The sequence below is a fragment of the Mytilus californianus genome, unplaced genomic scaffold (assembly GCF_021869535.1).
Source record: "Mytilus californianus isolate M0D057914Y unplaced genomic scaffold, xbMytCali1.0.p SCAF_7, whole genome shotgun sequence".
NCBI lineage: Eukaryota > Metazoa > Mollusca > Bivalvia > Mytilida > Mytilidae > Mytilus > Mytilus californianus.
This window is the reverse complement of record NW_026262723.1, coordinates 57,386,530-57,405,615: the sequence shown is the minus strand read 5'-3', so window position 1 is coordinate 57,405,615 and position 19,086 is coordinate 57,386,530. Positions and strand designations below refer to the sequence as shown.

At 33.4% G+C, this 19,086-nt stretch overlaps 1 protein-coding gene across 1 annotated transcript in view; it reads left to right on the top strand.

Moving 5' to 3' along the window:
• Positions 1-17,520, top strand: part of LOC127708506 (uncharacterized) — a 46,691-nt gene extending 29,171 nt beyond the window's left edge. The window contains exons 6-9 of the mRNA XM_052213397.1: positions 5,214-5,306; positions 6,888-6,980; positions 17,000-17,098; positions 17,503-17,520. Coding sequence (XP_052069357.1) covers positions 5,214-5,306; positions 6,888-6,980; positions 17,000-17,098; positions 17,503-17,520 — 303 coding nt within the window. The remainder of the gene's footprint in view (positions 1-5,213; positions 5,307-6,887; positions 6,981-16,999; positions 17,099-17,502) is intronic.
• Positions 17,521-19,086: the final 1,566 nt, after the last annotated feature.

Below are 19,086 nucleotides of genomic sequence, written 5' to 3'. Positions count from 1 at the left end.
CATTTGACTAACAGGTCGAACAACGGATGTTCTTAAACCCTGCTGACTGCCATTGGCGATTGCCAAATAAACGGATCACAAGATGTAACAAAATGGTTCTTTATTATTAATTTAATAATAAACATGCGGAAAAGATGGCATACCGCAAACGAAAGGTGCAAAAATTAGTACCCCATATCTGGATTTCGACAATTAATGTCTCTTCAGTGATGTTAGGGAAATGTAAATATATATTTTCGACAGAATGTTATATATTTTGAATTTTGTTCTTCTCTGTGGTCACTAAATTGCCCATAGTTAAATGTCACTATCAGATGTATAATGGAAGGTGATAAACACTTTCGTATATATACCATCTGCTGTCACTTCTTACCTGGATACATATCTTATTACGCAATAAAAATAATCGATATGGTAAATGCAGTAAAATATACACTGTATCTCTAGCTAGACTGGGGTGTTAAAGATATTTTGATCTGACAACAATTTATGTGTCATTTAGTTTATTGTGGCAATCATCATGATCATACCACATCTCCTTATTTTTATATGTGTAATTTAGATTTATTTGTGTGTGTATGTCCAAACAATGCACAAAACCATTGTATTTTCACAGGATCTTTAAAATGTGCTACCTTGGAGCCTATTTCTGGAGACTGATTTTACCTCGTATTTAGGTTTTTGAAGAAGAAGCATTTAATAAACAAATTGTGGCTTTTTTAATATTTATCATACAGTCAAGGCAAAATTTTGCCAAAATCGATGAATAATTAGTCTTAATACGAATTGAGAGAAGAGCTTTCTTATTTCGTATAAAAAAAATTATTCATGGAAACGACAATGTCTAAGTTATGTCGCGTTAATATCTATTCAGCAAAATGGTGCAACTGGATGCACCCCTAAACAAAAATTAATAACCATAAACGGCAGGTATGCGTCAATCAGACAGAAACATAAAAATAACGAGATGTGATATGATTGCAAATGAGACAACTACCTACTAAAGTTCATACGAAGTGGATGTAAGCAATTATAGGCAATCCTACGACCTTCTAAAATGAGAAAACCCGTCTTGTCGTCTATTAAATGCCCCGAAATGAAATATTTAACAACTTCAATTGAGAAAACTGACGGCCTAATTTGTAAATAAATAATTTACGAAGAACGAATATGTCAGATATGACCAAACGACAACCACTGAACAGGCTCGATCCTCAATTGCGACAGGCACATAAAGAATGTAATAGGGATTCAACATGTTTGTGAGCACTTAATCATCCCCTAACCGTGGACAGTGGTGTTACAACACATTATAAGAAGAAACTATCAAAATCCGCTGAAAAAGGCTCAACTGATTAGATCGATTCGAAGCAGAAAAACTTCAAACAGAAACACACACCGGACCTTGCAGGATATTTATCCATCCCTCAACCCTAACAACTACAAAAAAGAAAATCTTGTGATCAATTATTTACATTTGTCAGCAATACGCGATGGTCTTTTATGTCAAAAAGACATGATAATTTAGACCCTTAGTCAAATAAGTAAAAGAAACTACCATTAGTTTGTTATCAATCCCAAATGCTTAATGGGTAAAAATACAGTATTCAGGAGTTACTGTTTTTGAATTAAACTAATTTTCGAAAGAAAAATCGAAAATGGGGTATTTCTGAGAAACTGTTTTCTCTGTTTTCGTAGCTTTTTTCTAGCAAGAATATTGACAAATTTATAAATGATGTCAAGCACCGACCATTGAAAAAACAATCGATTTGTTTAAAAAAAGAGAAATGAAGGAACTGTTTGTTTCTTTAGCAAATTAGTTTTAAAACAATATAAAGAACACTCATATCTACACAAATCCTTATTCTAAACTGTATGTTTTTTTAATCACAGTTTTAAAATATTGTTCCTTTTAAAAATATGCTCCGCCTACACAAAATGAATGGTTGGTGCATTAACATTATTTCTCTCTGTACTGTGCATGTTGCTACTACATGAAATTTATCCTTAAGTAGAGCTATCGATAGCACGAATAAAGAAGTTATACATTAAAAGAACATTAGAAAATGAGGAGGGTGCGATCTTATTCTTGGACCAACAAAAAGCTTTTAATAGGGCGGAGTGGGAATGGATAGATTTTTGTTTATTAAAATTTGGGTTTGTGGAAAAATTCAGGAGTTGGGTAAAAATGCTTTTCATTAACGCTAAGACGTGTATTCATACGAATGGGTTTACTTCTAGATTTGGAAGCATAACTCGTCCAATTCGTCAAGGATGCCCAATCGCTCCCATGTTATATATTCTGCAAGCAAAACCACTTGCAGCATCAATTAGAACCAACCCTAATATAGAAGGAATAAAACTTCCAACTAGAACTGGGGATTGTATTGAAACAAAGCTAAATATGTTTGCTGACGATACTCAACTCTTTAATAAAAGTGAGGAGTCTATCGAAGAAACATTTAAAACTTTAAAACTGTACGAAAACGCTTCAGGGACTAGAATGAATATGGAAAAGACTGTGGGTATGTATTTAGGCAAGTGGCGAAATAAAAAAAACAAAATTTAACCAAATTAAATGGTCTAAGTGGTCTGTGAAAGCATTAGGGGTTCAACATGGATATGGGGTGGACTTAGATCAAATTTTGTTAGAAAAAATAAATAGAATAAAAAGCTGTATGGAGGTAAGGAAATCAAGCGATCTCACATTTACGGGAAAATTTTTAATTATTAAATCATTTGTACTGGCTATGATTGGATACGAAATTGAAATGAGAGGTATTCCAGATATATACGAAAAACAAATAAATAATATTATCATATACTTGTAGAAAATAATAGTATAATTGTATCCCTTGATAAAACTAATTCATATATATATTTATTCAATAAATTTGAAGAATTGTCTTAGCCGTGTGATATGACTTTTGTTATCAACTGCTTCCGGTATATATCAACTGTTTCCAGCTTATATCAACTGCTTCCGGTTATTATCGCATGCCTTTCTTTAACGTAACCGCAAAGCATTTCGACGTCATTCTGCAAATTCCGGAAAATAAACCTTAGTGGTACATTTAAGTGAAAAACATAGCTAAGTAGAATAATAGAAGGAATATTAGGAAACAGGAAAATATGTTATTAAAAAACGCAAAACAAATAATACAATAATAGAATTTTATAAAGTTTTTAAAAAAGTTTTCATGTCTGTATGGCTCTGCTAAAGTATATGATAAAAAGAACATAACATATCATTTTTCATATCAGACCCCTTATCAGCCCATGGTCAAAATCATCCCCCGAGCTGTCGGCTCTCGGGCTGATATCATGACCTAGGGCTGTTAAGGGGTCTGATATGAAAAATGCCATGTTATAATCTATATTTATATGGTCTTTTATAAGGGACGGGAAAACAAACAAAATCGCAAGGACAGTGTGATGTTTACCAAAAGAAAAAGGGGGGACAGGAATGATAAACCTAAGGGACTTTATAAAATCAAAACAGGTGAAAAGTATGTACAGTATTATAAACTCAAAAACACATAAATGGAATGCAATAGGTAAATTCTGGTTAACGTCACTAGACGAAAAATATGATACAGACTTTTTTTTATATTATCCTGTTCGGACACTAGAGGTTTTGGGCAAAAAAAAATGTCTTAACATTATAAAAAAAAACTTTTGATTTCCTGGACTGACTTGCAGAAAACTCAAAAATCCGTCACGAAAGAGGACCTTTTAAAAGAAAATATGTTCGGCAATAGTAAATTCAATTTAAGGGTCATGCCTTATATTATGCAAATTTTGTCTCCAGTGAAATAAAAAAAATAAAAGATATATGGGACTTACAATAAATCCTTTAAAACTTCTTCCGAAATTTTTAACAAGTTAAAAGATAAAAGAAACTGGATAGCACAATATAGCCGCATTAAAGCTTCGTTAACGCCTGAACAAATTGACCTTTTAAAAACAGACACTATCGTCCAATATCATTCTGATAGACCTATGAAAATAATAAATTCTTGTCAATTTACAAAAAATGGAGTTGTCGTTGATGTCAAAAATTTGTGCCTTAAAGATATTCGATACTTTTATGAGAATAATACAACTCCAAGTAGTCAGTTTAAGTAGAATTTACGTTTAGGGAAGGAACTACCATTGGGAGATATTTGGGACAATTTGAATAAGAATTAAGCTAACAGGACAACTAAACAACTTCAATGGAAGTTACTTCATAATATAATTTACACGGAAGAAAAATTACAAAAAACGGAAAGTGTCACTTTTGTAATGAAAAAGAATCACTAGCTTGAAAACGTTTCCTCACACTTTGTGACGTCGGTGATAACTTCTCCTCAGACATTGTGACGTCGCTGATAATGCCTGCTCTCGTGTCAAAGCCGTGATACGAGAATTATGGAGCGACTGAACAGGATGATATAGGCATAGGGAAGGGCGATAATAGAGCATCTCTGAAGGGATACATCTGGTGCACTAAAATTGGTACCGTTAGTATTATACCGTATTCTGATATCAATAATGTCCCTATTGTTCATGCCAGAGGAAATTGTGTGGTATGAACCAGGCAAATGTCTAAGAAGAGTGATGTTGAACCTTAAGTCAATTTTAATGACTGCATGCCCACCCAAATAAATATATTTGACCGGCAATGATTTACTGTCAATGAAGTTAATTAGAATTGAAATGTGTGTTTGTCAACACTTTCGTTATCTGTATATAACAATATGAATTCCTGTGTGGCTGTTCAATCTAATGCATTGATTACTAGTGGAATAGTTCGCATTCGAATACTAGTAGATTGTTTGAAACAATCGGATCATGGCTGTTACTTTATACTTTATGTACGACACTGGATTGATACTGCTGCTTGTGGACTATCACTCCCCGAAGGTATCACAAGCTCAGTAGCCAGAACTTCGGAAATTAAATGATTTAGAACAAAACTTTCTAAAATTATTGGTTTATGAGTTTAGTATTTAACAAGAAACTAAGGTGTCTACTCACTCTGACAGGCAAAATTAACCTTAGATAGATTTGACCCTTTTTAGGTCCCTTTTGGTCATGTAAGTCTTCAATTATTTACATTTACATCCTTGGCTTTCCAATATTTTGCTTTGAGTGTTCTTGACGAGGGAAAATAAAAAAACGCTTCGATCGCATGTAATTAATCAAGTGTTTATGTTTCATTGTTATAGTTACACACAGATAAGTTAAAATCATCCAGAGAAGAAGAATCGGATAAAGGAGTAGCAGAATCTAATTGTGATTCAGATAGAAGTAGTGAACAGGTCAGTTATTGTTTAGAAGATTCATGTTTTTGATTAAACTTCATTTGTAAAACCTTTATGAAATTTAGTAGAATAATTGAATCAAAGCTAATGTGTGGAAATTAACAATTCGGGCACTCAATAAGATGATGGTATGGATAACATATACCTATTGTCACTACCTTCATCTCAGTCCATGATTATTTGAATGAATGATTGATTGCCGATGATAGTACGTTCAATTTACTATTGGTGGATAGCTTTAATTTTTGCACGAGGCCAGTGTACCAAGAAAAGGAACCATTAACGTAAAGCAGACAAACTGGCAAATATAGTCAAATAATTGACAATAAAGATCGGATTCATATGCACCTTGCTACTTGCGATTTATGAGTTTGAAGGTCCCTTTGGTAATTTTCTCCTCTCTATTGCAAGTTTCGAAATGACAACCTCAGTCTTTATTGTGTATATACACAAAATGTAGGGTTTTTGATGAAGACGAATCCAGAAATCGCTTCAAACGAAACAAATGTATCAAGTGGTATATGCATATCAGTTTAAATACAAGAACAAAATTAAAAGCTTAAATAATAAAACGTTGTCCAGAAAAACAATTTAGAAATGAATAGTTAAATGTATCATTTAAGATGCAGAAAAATACCAAAGAACAAACGTAAGGTCGTTATAAGGAGAAACCTTTTTCGTTTGACTCGACCAGAAATCTTAAAAGCAAAACAAACAACAATATTCTTATTGGTTCAAATTTGGATTCCTTTAATATGAATAAACCATGTTATAACTTTTCAAACTTACATTTAGTTGAAGGGATTTTTAGTTTACATGTGTTTAATGTATTCATTTCGTTCCTATCATTTGTCTTGTTGGTTCTAGATGAAGGTTTAAGTTCATAATAGCATAACTATTACCTCATTATGATTATCTTAAATATTACTTAAGTCTATTTGCATTTTACTCTGTGTAAAACATAATTAACACATTGTAAACAGGAAAAAAATGCATTTAAATGACAGATAAGTCAAAGTTGTCAAATAATTTATAGTTTTTGGTGAAAATTGTTTGAATGAATCTGATTAATAAATCATTTAGTACTTCTAAAAGGAATTGAGCGCATTGGTGTTGAATTAGCAGTTTCTGTGTTAATGTTTGTTTTTTTTAACTTTTTTCTTCAAACATTAGGAGCTGAATCAAATTTAATGTCAGCTAGTTGTTAATGTTGCAGACTGTGTACCTTATGTAGAACCATTCTATTCATTCTTTCATAACATGTTATCGCAAATGGATAATATTGAAAAGAATTAACAAAAATACCAGTCCCCAAGGCAAATTCACAAAGGGGGAGTTCATAAAAAAAGACAAAGTCAATCGTCAGACTTTATCAACAAACGGAACGGAAAGAAAACAAATGCCATGAACCTCTCCCAAAGACCTTGTTTTATAGCTAGGTTAACCACTTGAATTTCAGTTGTTCAAAGTTCCGTTGTACTGACAAAAAAAGGTAGGCAACCAAAAAGGACATACTAGGTTTATATGATAATAATTGTGATCCAAATGTATAAAGTGTGTTATGTTTCATTATTATAGTTACAAATAGAAAAGTTAAAATCACTAAAAGAAGGTGAATCGGATAAAGCAGTAGCAGAATCTAATTGTGATTCAGATAGCAGTAGTAAACAGGTCAGTTATTGTTTATTCTGTATCAACTTCACAAATAATACATGATGGTCTTGAAGTATAGATTCTGCGTACTGACGCTGTTTATCATCTTAATAACGTGTTAAAGTGTTCTTTTATTTGTCTTTATTAATATTACTTTTACTGTTTGGTCTGTTTTTGGTGATATACATTTGACGTGGCTCTGTACTTATGCATCCCGTCATTGTGTTGTTTGTATTATTTTTCATTTTTACTTGTGTGCTTTGTCCGTGTGACTTTTTATGTTTCTTTGATACATATGACGTGTCTTTGTACTTTAAACATCCTGCCATTGTTTTATTGTTCTATTATAATTTTTGCATACTTTGAACGACACAATTAGTTTATATCTCTACCTGTGTGACGTTACCATTCTGACGTAAAACACGCAATTTTACGCCAGAGTTAATGTTAAAATTACGATTCGGTCCCAGTGCTTAAAATCCCTCGAACCTTTATGGGTTGAAATTTGCATACATAAATAAAATACAAAAATAAGTAAGCAATGAACGAGGTTGTTAAATGTGCTTCTTTGTTAAATATTTGTTTGTTTTTCTTGTGATTAAGATTGTGACACGGTGTTGACTGCTGTGCCCCTATTTTGACATTTTTACCTATTATGTTTGCTTATTTTATTCACGCATCGTTGTCAATATAATTTGATGCGACTGTCATACAAGTGAGAGGTTTAGCACTATAAACCCATGTTCAATCCACCATTTTCTACATAAGAAAATGCCTGTACCAAGTCAGGAATATAACAATTGTTGTCCATTCGTTTAATGTGTTTGTGCTTTTGATTTTGCCATTCAATTAGGGACTTTCCGTTTTGAATTTTCCTCGGAGTTCAGTATTTTTGGTATTTAACTTTTTAGAAGGTTCAAGTTTTTGATAAAATTTCATTTGCAAAACCTTTATGAAGTCTAGAAAAATAATTAGATCACACCTAATTTGTGGAAATTGACAATTCATGCACCCAATAAGATGATGGTATGGATGACATTAAGCTATTGTCACTGCCCTTTTTGGGAAGTCCGCATACTAGATGTACAGTATTGTGCGCCGCTCACTTGTAACGTCACTACCGTTGACGTACTTCCTTTAGCTTTCTCAATACATTATCAAACTAGCAAGACGTCTGTTATTTAGTCCATGCCATCATACGATATCTTAGCCACTTTGCACAATATTGGTGCCTTGACCAGATGAAATAATGGAAGCGAAGTGGAAAGCTGTACGAGCGGGACACAAAAGCGCAGTCACGAAACTCCTGAGGAAATTTGAAGAAATTCAGCAAAGTTCGACGCGGATTATTACGAAATGTTAACGTTACTTGTAACTGTTACAAAGAAGAAAGGATCTTTAGAGAACATCAACGAGAGGAACTTAGAGAAAACTTCAGATGAGGATGTAACAGTGAACGTACAGGACTCAGATGAGTACATGTTCAATTATCAATCCAAACTTTTCTGATTAAGTTTCAATAATATATCCCCTAAAACTAGAAATTAAAGAATTAAATAGACACGGATTTTCCGCCTCATTTTTAGACTAATACCTCGAATTGAACATACATGGTCATCTCAGAACCAGAATCTATGACTAACGAGACGATTTTAATTTTGAAATTATCAATTTCCTCCACCTTATTAGCAATATACCAACTTCACGTGCATATGGGAAATAAATTTCCCAAAATAGGGACGAAAGATACCAGAGGGACAGTCAAACTCATAGTTTGGAAAACAAACTGACAACGCCATGACCAAAAAATAAAAAGACAAACAGACAAATAATAGTACAGATGACACAACATAGAAAACTAAAGACTAAGCAACACGAACCCCACCAAAAACTGGGGGTGATCTCAGGTGCTCCGGAAGGGTAAGCAGATCCTGCTCCACATGTAGCACCCGTCGTGTTGCTTATGTTATAACAAATCCGGTAAATAGTCTAATTCGGTAGGTCACATTCGTGAAAAGGGAAGGGTATTGTAGTTACGACATAAGGAACATATCCGATATCATCTGTGAAACGGTTATTCCATAACGGTCAACCAACTCGTGATGGCGTCCGTAAAATTTACGAGGGGATGATTTCAACTTCACCATTATTTTGGAACTCTTGGTTTAAAAGCTTCCTTGTGAGCAGCAATCCTCTATCAAGGAAATCATGATAGGAAATACAAGCCCGGGAATATCGTATCAATTGGGAGATATATACTCCGTATTCAGGCGCTGCTGGAATGTTGCTACATAGAAATGGAAAGTTCACAATTGGGAAGCTGAAATCATCTCTTTTGTCGTAAAGTTTTGTTTTCAACCGACCCTCATTGTCAATTTCTAGATGTAAGTAAAGATATGAAGCAGACTTAACTGTATTATTCGGTATTTAATAGCTTGCAGCTCCTACTTAGACTTTGTAAAACGTCACCAGTGACTGAGCAGAAAGTTGATGAACCAGGGGCATGTCAAAGAACGTCTCGTCCTTTTTCTAAAAAAGTTCATCGGAAGGTACCAAGACCTTGTTGATAAATATTCCGTATCAACTTCACAAATAATACACGATGGTCTTGAAGTATAGATTCTGGGTACTGACGTTGTTTATCATCTTAATAACGTGTTATAGTATTCTTTTATTTGTCTACTGTTTAGTCTGTTTTGGTGATATCCATTTGACGAGGCTCTGTACTTACACATCCTGTCATTGTGTAATTGTTCTAATGTAAACATTTTGTATTCGTGTCTTTCAGTTTTGCTAATGTGCCTTGTCTATATGCCTTTTTGAGCTTATGTTTCATATTTTTTTGTTTTCATAGTGATTATGGTTATAAAATAATGTTGACTGTTGTACCCCTATTTTTGACATTTTTTACCTATTATGTCTGTTTGTTTTGTTCACACATCGTTGTCAATATAATGGAACTTGATGTGACTGTCATACAAGTGAGAGTTTTAGCTAGCTATAAAACCAGGTTTAATCCACCATTTTCTACTTAAGAAAATGCCTGTACCTAGTCAGGAATATGACAGTTGTTAACCATTCGTTTGATGTGTATGAGCTTTTCATTTTGCCATTTGAGGGACTTTCCGTTTTGAATTTTCCTCGGAGTTCAGTATTTTTGTGATTTTACTATTTAGAATATAAACTATGGCAAATTACAAAATTAGCGAAGTCAGTTCAAAATCAGAGCTTACCCGCAAATGAATCAATTTTATTGAATGTGAACCCTCATGCTAATAGTTTTATACCGCATACACAATCAGTTCCATCTTCACGTATCAACCAACCATCAACAAATGTCAACAGCACATCAACAATATACAAACACCCCAATTGCATGCTCATTTTCTAGCACAAACAGTGAGTATCATAAGCTACCAAAGTTAAATTTAACTTTATTTACTGGAGATATAGTAGTCTGGCATTCATTTTGGGGGTTCTATGAACAAGCGATCTGCAAATCAAACACTGAGTGATGATAAAAAATTCAGCTGCTTAAAGTCCCTTTACAAAGCTAAGCGTTACAAACAATAGCAGGTTTTTCCATGTCGAACACAAATTACGACAAAGCAATTGTATTACTCCAGGAAAGATACGGACAAACCCATAAAATAGTCCAAACCTACATACAGACCCTACTTAATTAACAGGCTCCAATCCATAATTTACTATCCTCCGTTGTTACTATGATAAGATAGAAACTTATGTAAGAGGTCTCGAGTCATTCGGACAGACAGACGATACTATGGATCACTACTAGTTCCTGTCATTTTAAAAAAGCTACCTGCAGAGATACGTCAAAATTATGCACGGGAACACAGACCCACAAACTGGACACTACATGATTTACGCAAAGCAATTCCGACGAGTTTAATATAATGGAAGCCGAAAAATTACAGGACAAAGTAGAACGGTCACTCGCTACCGCTACAATTTTAATTAGCGGAAAACCCAAAAAGTGAGTTTCGGATAAAAAGCTCTACATTAAGTTTTGCATTTTTCGCCACGAAAATGGGCATATAGCCGTTAATTGTACAAAAAATCAATACCATTAATGCACGTATAGGCTTTGTTTTAACTGTCTCGGTCGTCAAAAATTAGCTGATTGCAAATCTTCAAGTATATATACGAAACGTCATCATACAAGTATATGTACTAAGACATTAAAGAATAATAGAGTGGATGAATCATATGAAAAACTAAACAAAAATAATGGTAAACCCGTATTACACTCCTCCCAAGAACTACAGAAACTTCAAATGATATCTTGAAAACCGCTGTTGCTAGCGTAAGCTCCGGAACTCAGTCAACGGTTGCTAATATCTTACTAGACGAAGGAGCACAGAGGTCATTCGTCAAAGAAGCACTCGCCAAAACACTAGATTTAGATATAAACGGGACCGAAATAGTTCCTCTTTCTGGATTTGGAGAGCAAAACAGACAAGTTAGGCATATGCAAATGCAACAATAAACTTACAAACTGACATCGGAGAGAACATACCGCTCGATGTACTTATCATACCTGAAATAGCATTACCGCTACAAACACACATGAAATCATAAACTTGAGAATGGAATTACATGAGTAGTTTACATGAGACATTTACTTGAGTTGAAATTTGCACATCCAATAACAGAAGATGAAATGTTTGACACTAATTTATTTATTGGAGCAGATTATTACTGGAGTTTAGTTGAAGATAAAATGATAAAAGGTAATGGACCGACTGCCTTCGAACCTTAATTTAGATATTTACTTTCTGGACCAACGCAAGTATTAGAGAATCAAACAGAAGTTCAATATTGAAAATTATTGTGTCTCATCAAACAAAAGAATGTATTCTTTCAAAGTTTTGGGAAATCGAGTCCCTTGGTAAAGAAGGCAAGAACTAGGCGAATTTCAAACGATTTATGAAAACTCATCAGTGTCATTTCTTGACAAAAAGTATGTCGCCAAGCTACCTTGGAAAACCGATCATCCGCCATTAGCAAAAAAAAAACCCAGTTGCCTTGCGTAGGACAGAAAATGTTATTGAAAATGCCTTTCTCAAAGTTGGAATAGATATTGAAGACCGAAACGTCACCACATTTTTGAGCCACCTGCTCACCCTTTATTTTGAAATGTTTTATCAAAACACATCAACAACCGTGAGACAGATTTACTGACAATTCGATGAGAGATTTGTGCGTAGACAATAACGTTTCTAGCTTTAATTCCAAAGACGAATTGTCACAATATTTTTAAATTATTCGCAATTTATTTTCAGAGGTGGATTCAGTTTACGCGCATAGGCATTAAATAACAAGCTATTTCAGCAACTTACAGAATCTGAAAAAGTTATCGATACAGCACAGGTAGTCAAAGTATTAGGCTTACGTTTGAATACAGATCCCGATACACAGAAGTATGCTGAAAATATTCTAGACAAGAAGCTATACCTGATCACGAAACGCGAAGTACTAAGAGAATCGTCCACGATCTATGAACAAATCGGGATCATAAGTCCAGTTACCGTACGAGGTAAAACTTTTCTGCAAACATTTTGGGGCGAAAATATGAAATTGGACAAAGCATTGCCTGAATATATAAGAACAGAATAGATTGACATCAGACGAGATATAAATGGAGCTACAAAGACCGTTGTACATCGTCATTACTTTAACAAATTGTTTGGATTCCAACAGAGACAATGTGATGCAGGTATATATGCATGCCAGTATGTAAGCTTACGGAGCTTGTGCATACATCGTGTCGGAAGGAAAAAAGTAAAATCTTAATGTCAAGAAGACGAGTTAAACCGTCAAAACAGATAACCATACCAAGACTAGAAATAATGGCTGCAGTAATCGGAAGTCGTCTTTTATCTCATAATTTAACTGATATTTATGTTAATCGTGTCGTATTATAGAGCGGTAGCCACATTGTGTTGAGCTGGTTGATTTCGAACAAAGACGTCAAAACAATTTGTCGCTTATAGAGTGAAAGAGATCAAAGAACTGACAGAAAAGTTAAATGGAAATACTGTCCAAGGGAATCTAATGCCGCCGATTTACTATCAAGAGTAATAATAACTCAAAAGTTAAGAATATTTAGAGACAACGTGTTATTGATGAACGCCTCACATTGGTTCACAAACAAGAAAAAAAATGGCCTGAATGGAAAATAGATGAATCGCAAATTATGTCTGCATTTTCTTAACAAGATGCTACGGTTGATATGATTTATATCTAATTGTAGATCAGGAGAAAAACGAACTGTAAATCTTAATACACAATAAATTCAGAATGCAACGTTAACTTTGAACAAGTAGTACAGCAAAGACACTATTTTGATGTAAAGCTAAGCTTACAAATAGGAGAGACCAAAACACACAACTAATTAGTTAAACACCTGAACCTTTATTTAGATAAGGACAACTTGATTCGTTGTGAAGTACGTATTCATTTGCACCATTGGATGATTCTACAAAAATTCATATATTGCTACCTGCAAAAGATATAATTAACTAAACTCATTATGATGGATGCCCACATTTCACATTTATACTCAGGACTGTAAAGTACCATCACACTACTTCGTCAGTCATATTGGATACCGACTATACGGCAAGTTGCAAACAGTATATTACGTAAATGTAAAAAAGTTAAAGGCCTATTGTATACAGCGCCAGATCCGCCACCCTTACCGAAAGACAGATTACGAGAAGCACCACCGTTCACAGTAACGGGATTTGGTTTTACGGGCGCTCTGACAGAAAAAAACAACGATGGAACTACTAGCAAAGCTTACATATGTTTATTTACATGTGCCAGGACTCGCGCTGTGCATTAAGAAGTGGTGGACAATTGAAGAGAAGAAACATTAATCTTAACATTTCGAAGATTCGTAAGTAGAAAATCAATACCGAAAACGATGATATCAGATAATGCTACTACATACATTGCAGCCGCTAAGTATATAGAGAGACTCACACGATCAACGTCACTTACAGAAACGGTGAACAACTATGGTACAACATATACATTTATACCAAAACGCGCACTGTGGTACGGTGGCATTAGGGAAAGATTGGTTGACATTACAAAAGACTGTGTCAAGAAAGTTTTGGGACGTTCCTTTATCAACATTGAAATTCTCAAGACAACTGTGACTGAAGTGGAAACTATTTTGAACGACCGCCCGCTAACTTACGTCTCGTCAGATCCTTTTGATGAACCGCTAACGCCATCACATTTACTTTACGGACGTAGGATCACAACACTATCATACCTTGATAATAGAGACTTTGAACATTCGACGTTTATGATAACTCATGAATCTGTGAATAAATTGTCTCGAATGAAATCTCAACTTTTTCAATAATTTTGGTACAAATGGAATCACGAGTATCTTACTTCTCTTCGATAGTATGAAGAATCACCGAAGACAATGTTGAACCAAGCAGCTAAAAGTATTGGCATGGAGAGTATAAAGAAATGGACAAACGAAAACAATTCATAATTCAGAGACTGTAAATTCAATTTTATTTACTTTTTCATAGACGTTAATTCATTTCAAAATCATTTAATAGACTTTACAGTTAATCAGTAATTTTTCAAGTCAATTGTTACATAACATTGTTGTACTGTTTTACTGTTTTTAATTTCATTCATTTGCGAGGCCCCATGAATTTTTGATCGAATCGATCAGACATCTTAGCAGCAAAACAAAAAGAATATTCGAATTTATTTATGTAAGATTTTTTTAATATGAATAAACAATGTTACAACTTTTTGAACTGTATGGATAGAAAGTCTCATATTACAAATCTGATAAATTAATATTGTAGTCGTGCAACTATCTTTGAAACTCCTTTTTGGACGTGACTTTTGAATCAACTTACATGTATTGCATTTACAGCTGTTTGTTTTAAGCAATAGTGCTCTCCTGCTGGTTTTTGTTCTTACATTATTTTTGGTATATCAATTTTCCCAAAATTGTGTCAGCATAACTGAGATTGATTTGTTAATTTAAAACACATGACTGGTGCACTTTAATCAAAGATTGGTACAAGTATTGCTTCATCCTATCCGCCTGGCAATAAATGTTGGTCTCAGGGTTCACAATCCGTCCTGTAGCAAGTTGTTTGGTATTTGCATAATCAATTTTAACAGTTTGTCCCTTTAATTTAGATGTAGCAACTTTTAGTTTTCATGTGTTTAATGTATTTATTTTGTCCCAGTACTTTTGCCTTGTTGGTTCTAGATGAAGATTTTAGTTCAAGTGCCTTGCAAAATGTAATCGGTATCTCACGTTTAAGATACTCGTTGTCTGCTAAATTACTTGAATAAATATAGGATGTAGGATATCAGATTCATCATTTTCTATTTGAAAATACTCAGTCAAGCTGATTAAAACTTCACATAACATTCTTCACTGAATTTTTAAATTTATGTTTTTTATTCGGACCGAAATGTTTTCTATCTGGATTTAAGAAATGATTATGTTTAGAATTTATATAAAGAATTCTTGAGAAGTTATCAAAATAACATAACTATTACTTCATAATGATTATCTTAAATATGACTTTAGTCTATTTGCAACTTTATTATTTGTTAACATAATTTACACTTTCTAAAAAAGAAAAAAAAAAACACATTTAAATGACAGATAAGTCAAATAATTTAAGGCTTTTAATGAAAAATAATTGAAGGAATCTAATTAATAATTTAGTTAGTACTTCGTACAGGATTTGAGCGCTTGGTGGTGAATAAGCAGTTTCTTTTTTAATGGTTGTTTTTCTTTTTACTTTTATAAATCAAATTTAGTGTCAGCTAGTTATTAATGTTGCATACTGTGTACCTTATGTAGATCCATTCTATTTGTTCTTTAATAACATGTTATCGCAAATGGATAATATCAAAATTATTAACAAAAATACCAGACTCCAAGGCAAATTCACAAAGGGAAGTTCATAAAAACACTTTATCAACCAAATGAACGGATAGAAAACAAATGTAAGGAACCTCTTCCGAAGACAATGTATGGTTAAACCTTGTTTTATAGCAAGCTGTCGCCCTTCGATGAGATGAGAATGAGAAAATGCATCTCGTTTAAAAACAAAATCTATAACTATTATAGTTACAAACAGAAAAGTTAAAATCACTTAAAGAAGATGAATCAGATAAAGCAGTAGTGATTCTGATAACAGTAGTGAACAGGTCAGTTATTGTTTAGAAGATTCATGTTTTTGATTAAACTTAATTTGTAAAATCTTTTTGAAATTTAGTAGAATAATCAAATCAAAGCTAATGTGTGGAAATTAACAATTCGTGCACTCAATAAGATGATGGTATGGATAACATTTACCTATTGTCACTACCCTCATCTCAGTCCATAATTATTTGAATGATTGATTGATTGTCGATGATAGTACGTTCAGCTTAGTCATGGTTGCTAGGTTCAATTGTTGCACGAGGCCAGTGTACAAAGAAAGAGAACCATTAACGTAAAGCAGAAAAACTGACAAATCTAGTCAATTAAGATCGGATTCAAATGCACCTTGCCACTTGCGCATTGTGAGTTTGAATGTCTCTTTGGTAAAATTCTCTTCTCTTTTGCAAGTTTCGAACTGACAACCTCAGTGTTTAAATGGTAGTTATTTTGGAATTTATTGCGTTTATTTATTTATTTATCGCCGATAAATTTTAAGACAAAAAAAAAAGGTTGCGTGTCAACTTTTTCGCACAGTGATACCACCCATTCTTGAGGTTAGACTAATCGGTGACCATTTTTCTGACTTATCGACATTCAAACTGTTTAGCTTATTCATTTGCAGCAGAAAGTTTATATATCAGTCTGTTATAAAGAATACTGAGGTTACAGGTTACAGGATATTTGATATTTAATGTGTAACTATAAGAAAAATGTTCATGAATTATATTATTATGCTTAATTATTTGAAACAGAACATGAAATAACCAGTTTGTTAAATGGTGTTGATGTTTTATCTGAATAGATACACGACGCATATAAAGAATTTCATTCAGGAAATGAAGAAAAGGCGACAAAAGCAGTAACTGAATATAGTTGTGATTTAGCAAACAGTTCTGAACAGGTGAATTTTTGTTTAGAACATTAACGCATTTGATAATTTATTTTTATCAAAGGAACAGTATCAATTGATTGTTAATGGAGCCAATAAGAATCACTCATGACGCAAATGTAGTGTCACCACCTTATCTAATCCCTGATTATTTGATGTTTAATTTCAATTAGAAATTGTTAGGGTAACTGCCTGGTTGTTCACGCGTTGAAACATACTCAGTAATTCTATAATAATTTGCGTGCCTAGGTAGTTATACATCAATGGCGTCCATTTTTTGTGTATACACAAAATATAAGCGTTCTTGATGACGACGAATCCAGAAAAGCAATAACCGAAACAAAAGTATCACGTGGTATTTTCATATCAGTCTACATACACGACCAAAAATTAATTATTAATAAAACATTTTTCAGAAAAAACTTCTTAGATGAGTAACATGTTATCGCAAATGGATAATATTAAAAAGTATCCACAAAAGCAACCAGACTCCAAGGTAAATTCACAAAGGGGAAGTTCATAAAAAAGACGAAGGCAATCGTCAGACGTTATCAACAAACGGAACGGAAAGAAAACAAATGTCATGAACCTCTTTCAAAAACAACGTTGGGTTTAACCTTGGTTTGAAGCTAGAAAAATCACTTAAATGACAGTTGTTCAAAGTTTCGGTGTATTGACAAAATAAGGTATGCAACCAAAAAGGACATACTAGGTTTTTATGATAATAATTGTGATCCAAATGTATAAAGTGTGCTATGTTTCATTGTTATAGTTACAAACAGAAAAGTTAAGATCACTAAAAGAAGATGAATCAGATAAAGCAGTAGCAGGATCTAATTGTGATTCAGATAGCAGTAGTGAACAGGTCAGTTATTGTTTAGAAGATTCATGTTTTTAATCAAACTTCATTTACAAAACCTTTATGAAATTTAGTAGAATAATTAGATCAAATCTAATGTGTGGAAATTAACTATTCATGCTCTAAAAAAGATGATGGTATGGATGACACTGAGCTACTGTCACTTCCCACATCTCAGTCCATTAATATTTGATTGATTGATTGATTGATCGTTGATATTAACGCAATTTTCAGCACTGTTTGGTATATCGTATCGGTTAGTGTATAATTTTGAAAGAAGCCTTAGGAAAACAACCCAACTATGATAGGAAAACTTAGAATCCTAGACAACTTAGATTGGAATCGGATGTACCTCCCACGTTCGGGTTCGAATTCACAACCTCAGTATTCACATGCTATTGATAAGTAGATGAACTACTTAGACCATTCGGTCAACGAGCCCCTCAATGTAATGGGATGTTTAAAGTCTAACTATAATAACATTTGGAAATTTTTAGCGTAGAACAACTTGTTTAGCTTTTTTTATAGAAAGTATGATAATAAGTGTTTTAAATGGTGTTTATGTTTCATTTAATAGTTACCAGCAGATAAAAAAATAAATTCAGACAAAGAAGAAAACGTAACCAAAGCAGTTACAGAACTAAGTTGTGATTCAGAAAGCAAAAGTAAACAGGTAAACTATATTGAGAAAAAAACCATTCACATCTTTAATAATGTTTATTTTATAAAATTTACAAATTCAAATCAATATTTTACGGACACACTAAGAGGCATGCCTGACATTAAGGTACTGGCGCCACCCTTACGAATTTCCTGATTATTTGATGTTTAATTTCAACTAAAATATCATGGTAGCTTAAGAAGTCTTGCCCGGGTTTAAAGCCTTATAAAAAATTCATTTAGTACCTGTTGATGAACTCGTTGCAATAGTCCCATTTATTCTTAAAGATACGTTTTTTATATAGCTCTCCAGGTGTGTAGGCAGTTATAGACCATTAGGTTTTATTTTTTGGGGTAAGAGCGTTCCTGATGAACGTGAATTTGGAAAGCAACCTTCGGACAAAGCAAAGGTATCAAGTGGATTTTAGAGATACAGTTATCTCTATTCTAATGCAAAATAAACAAATCATTCAATCTTAGC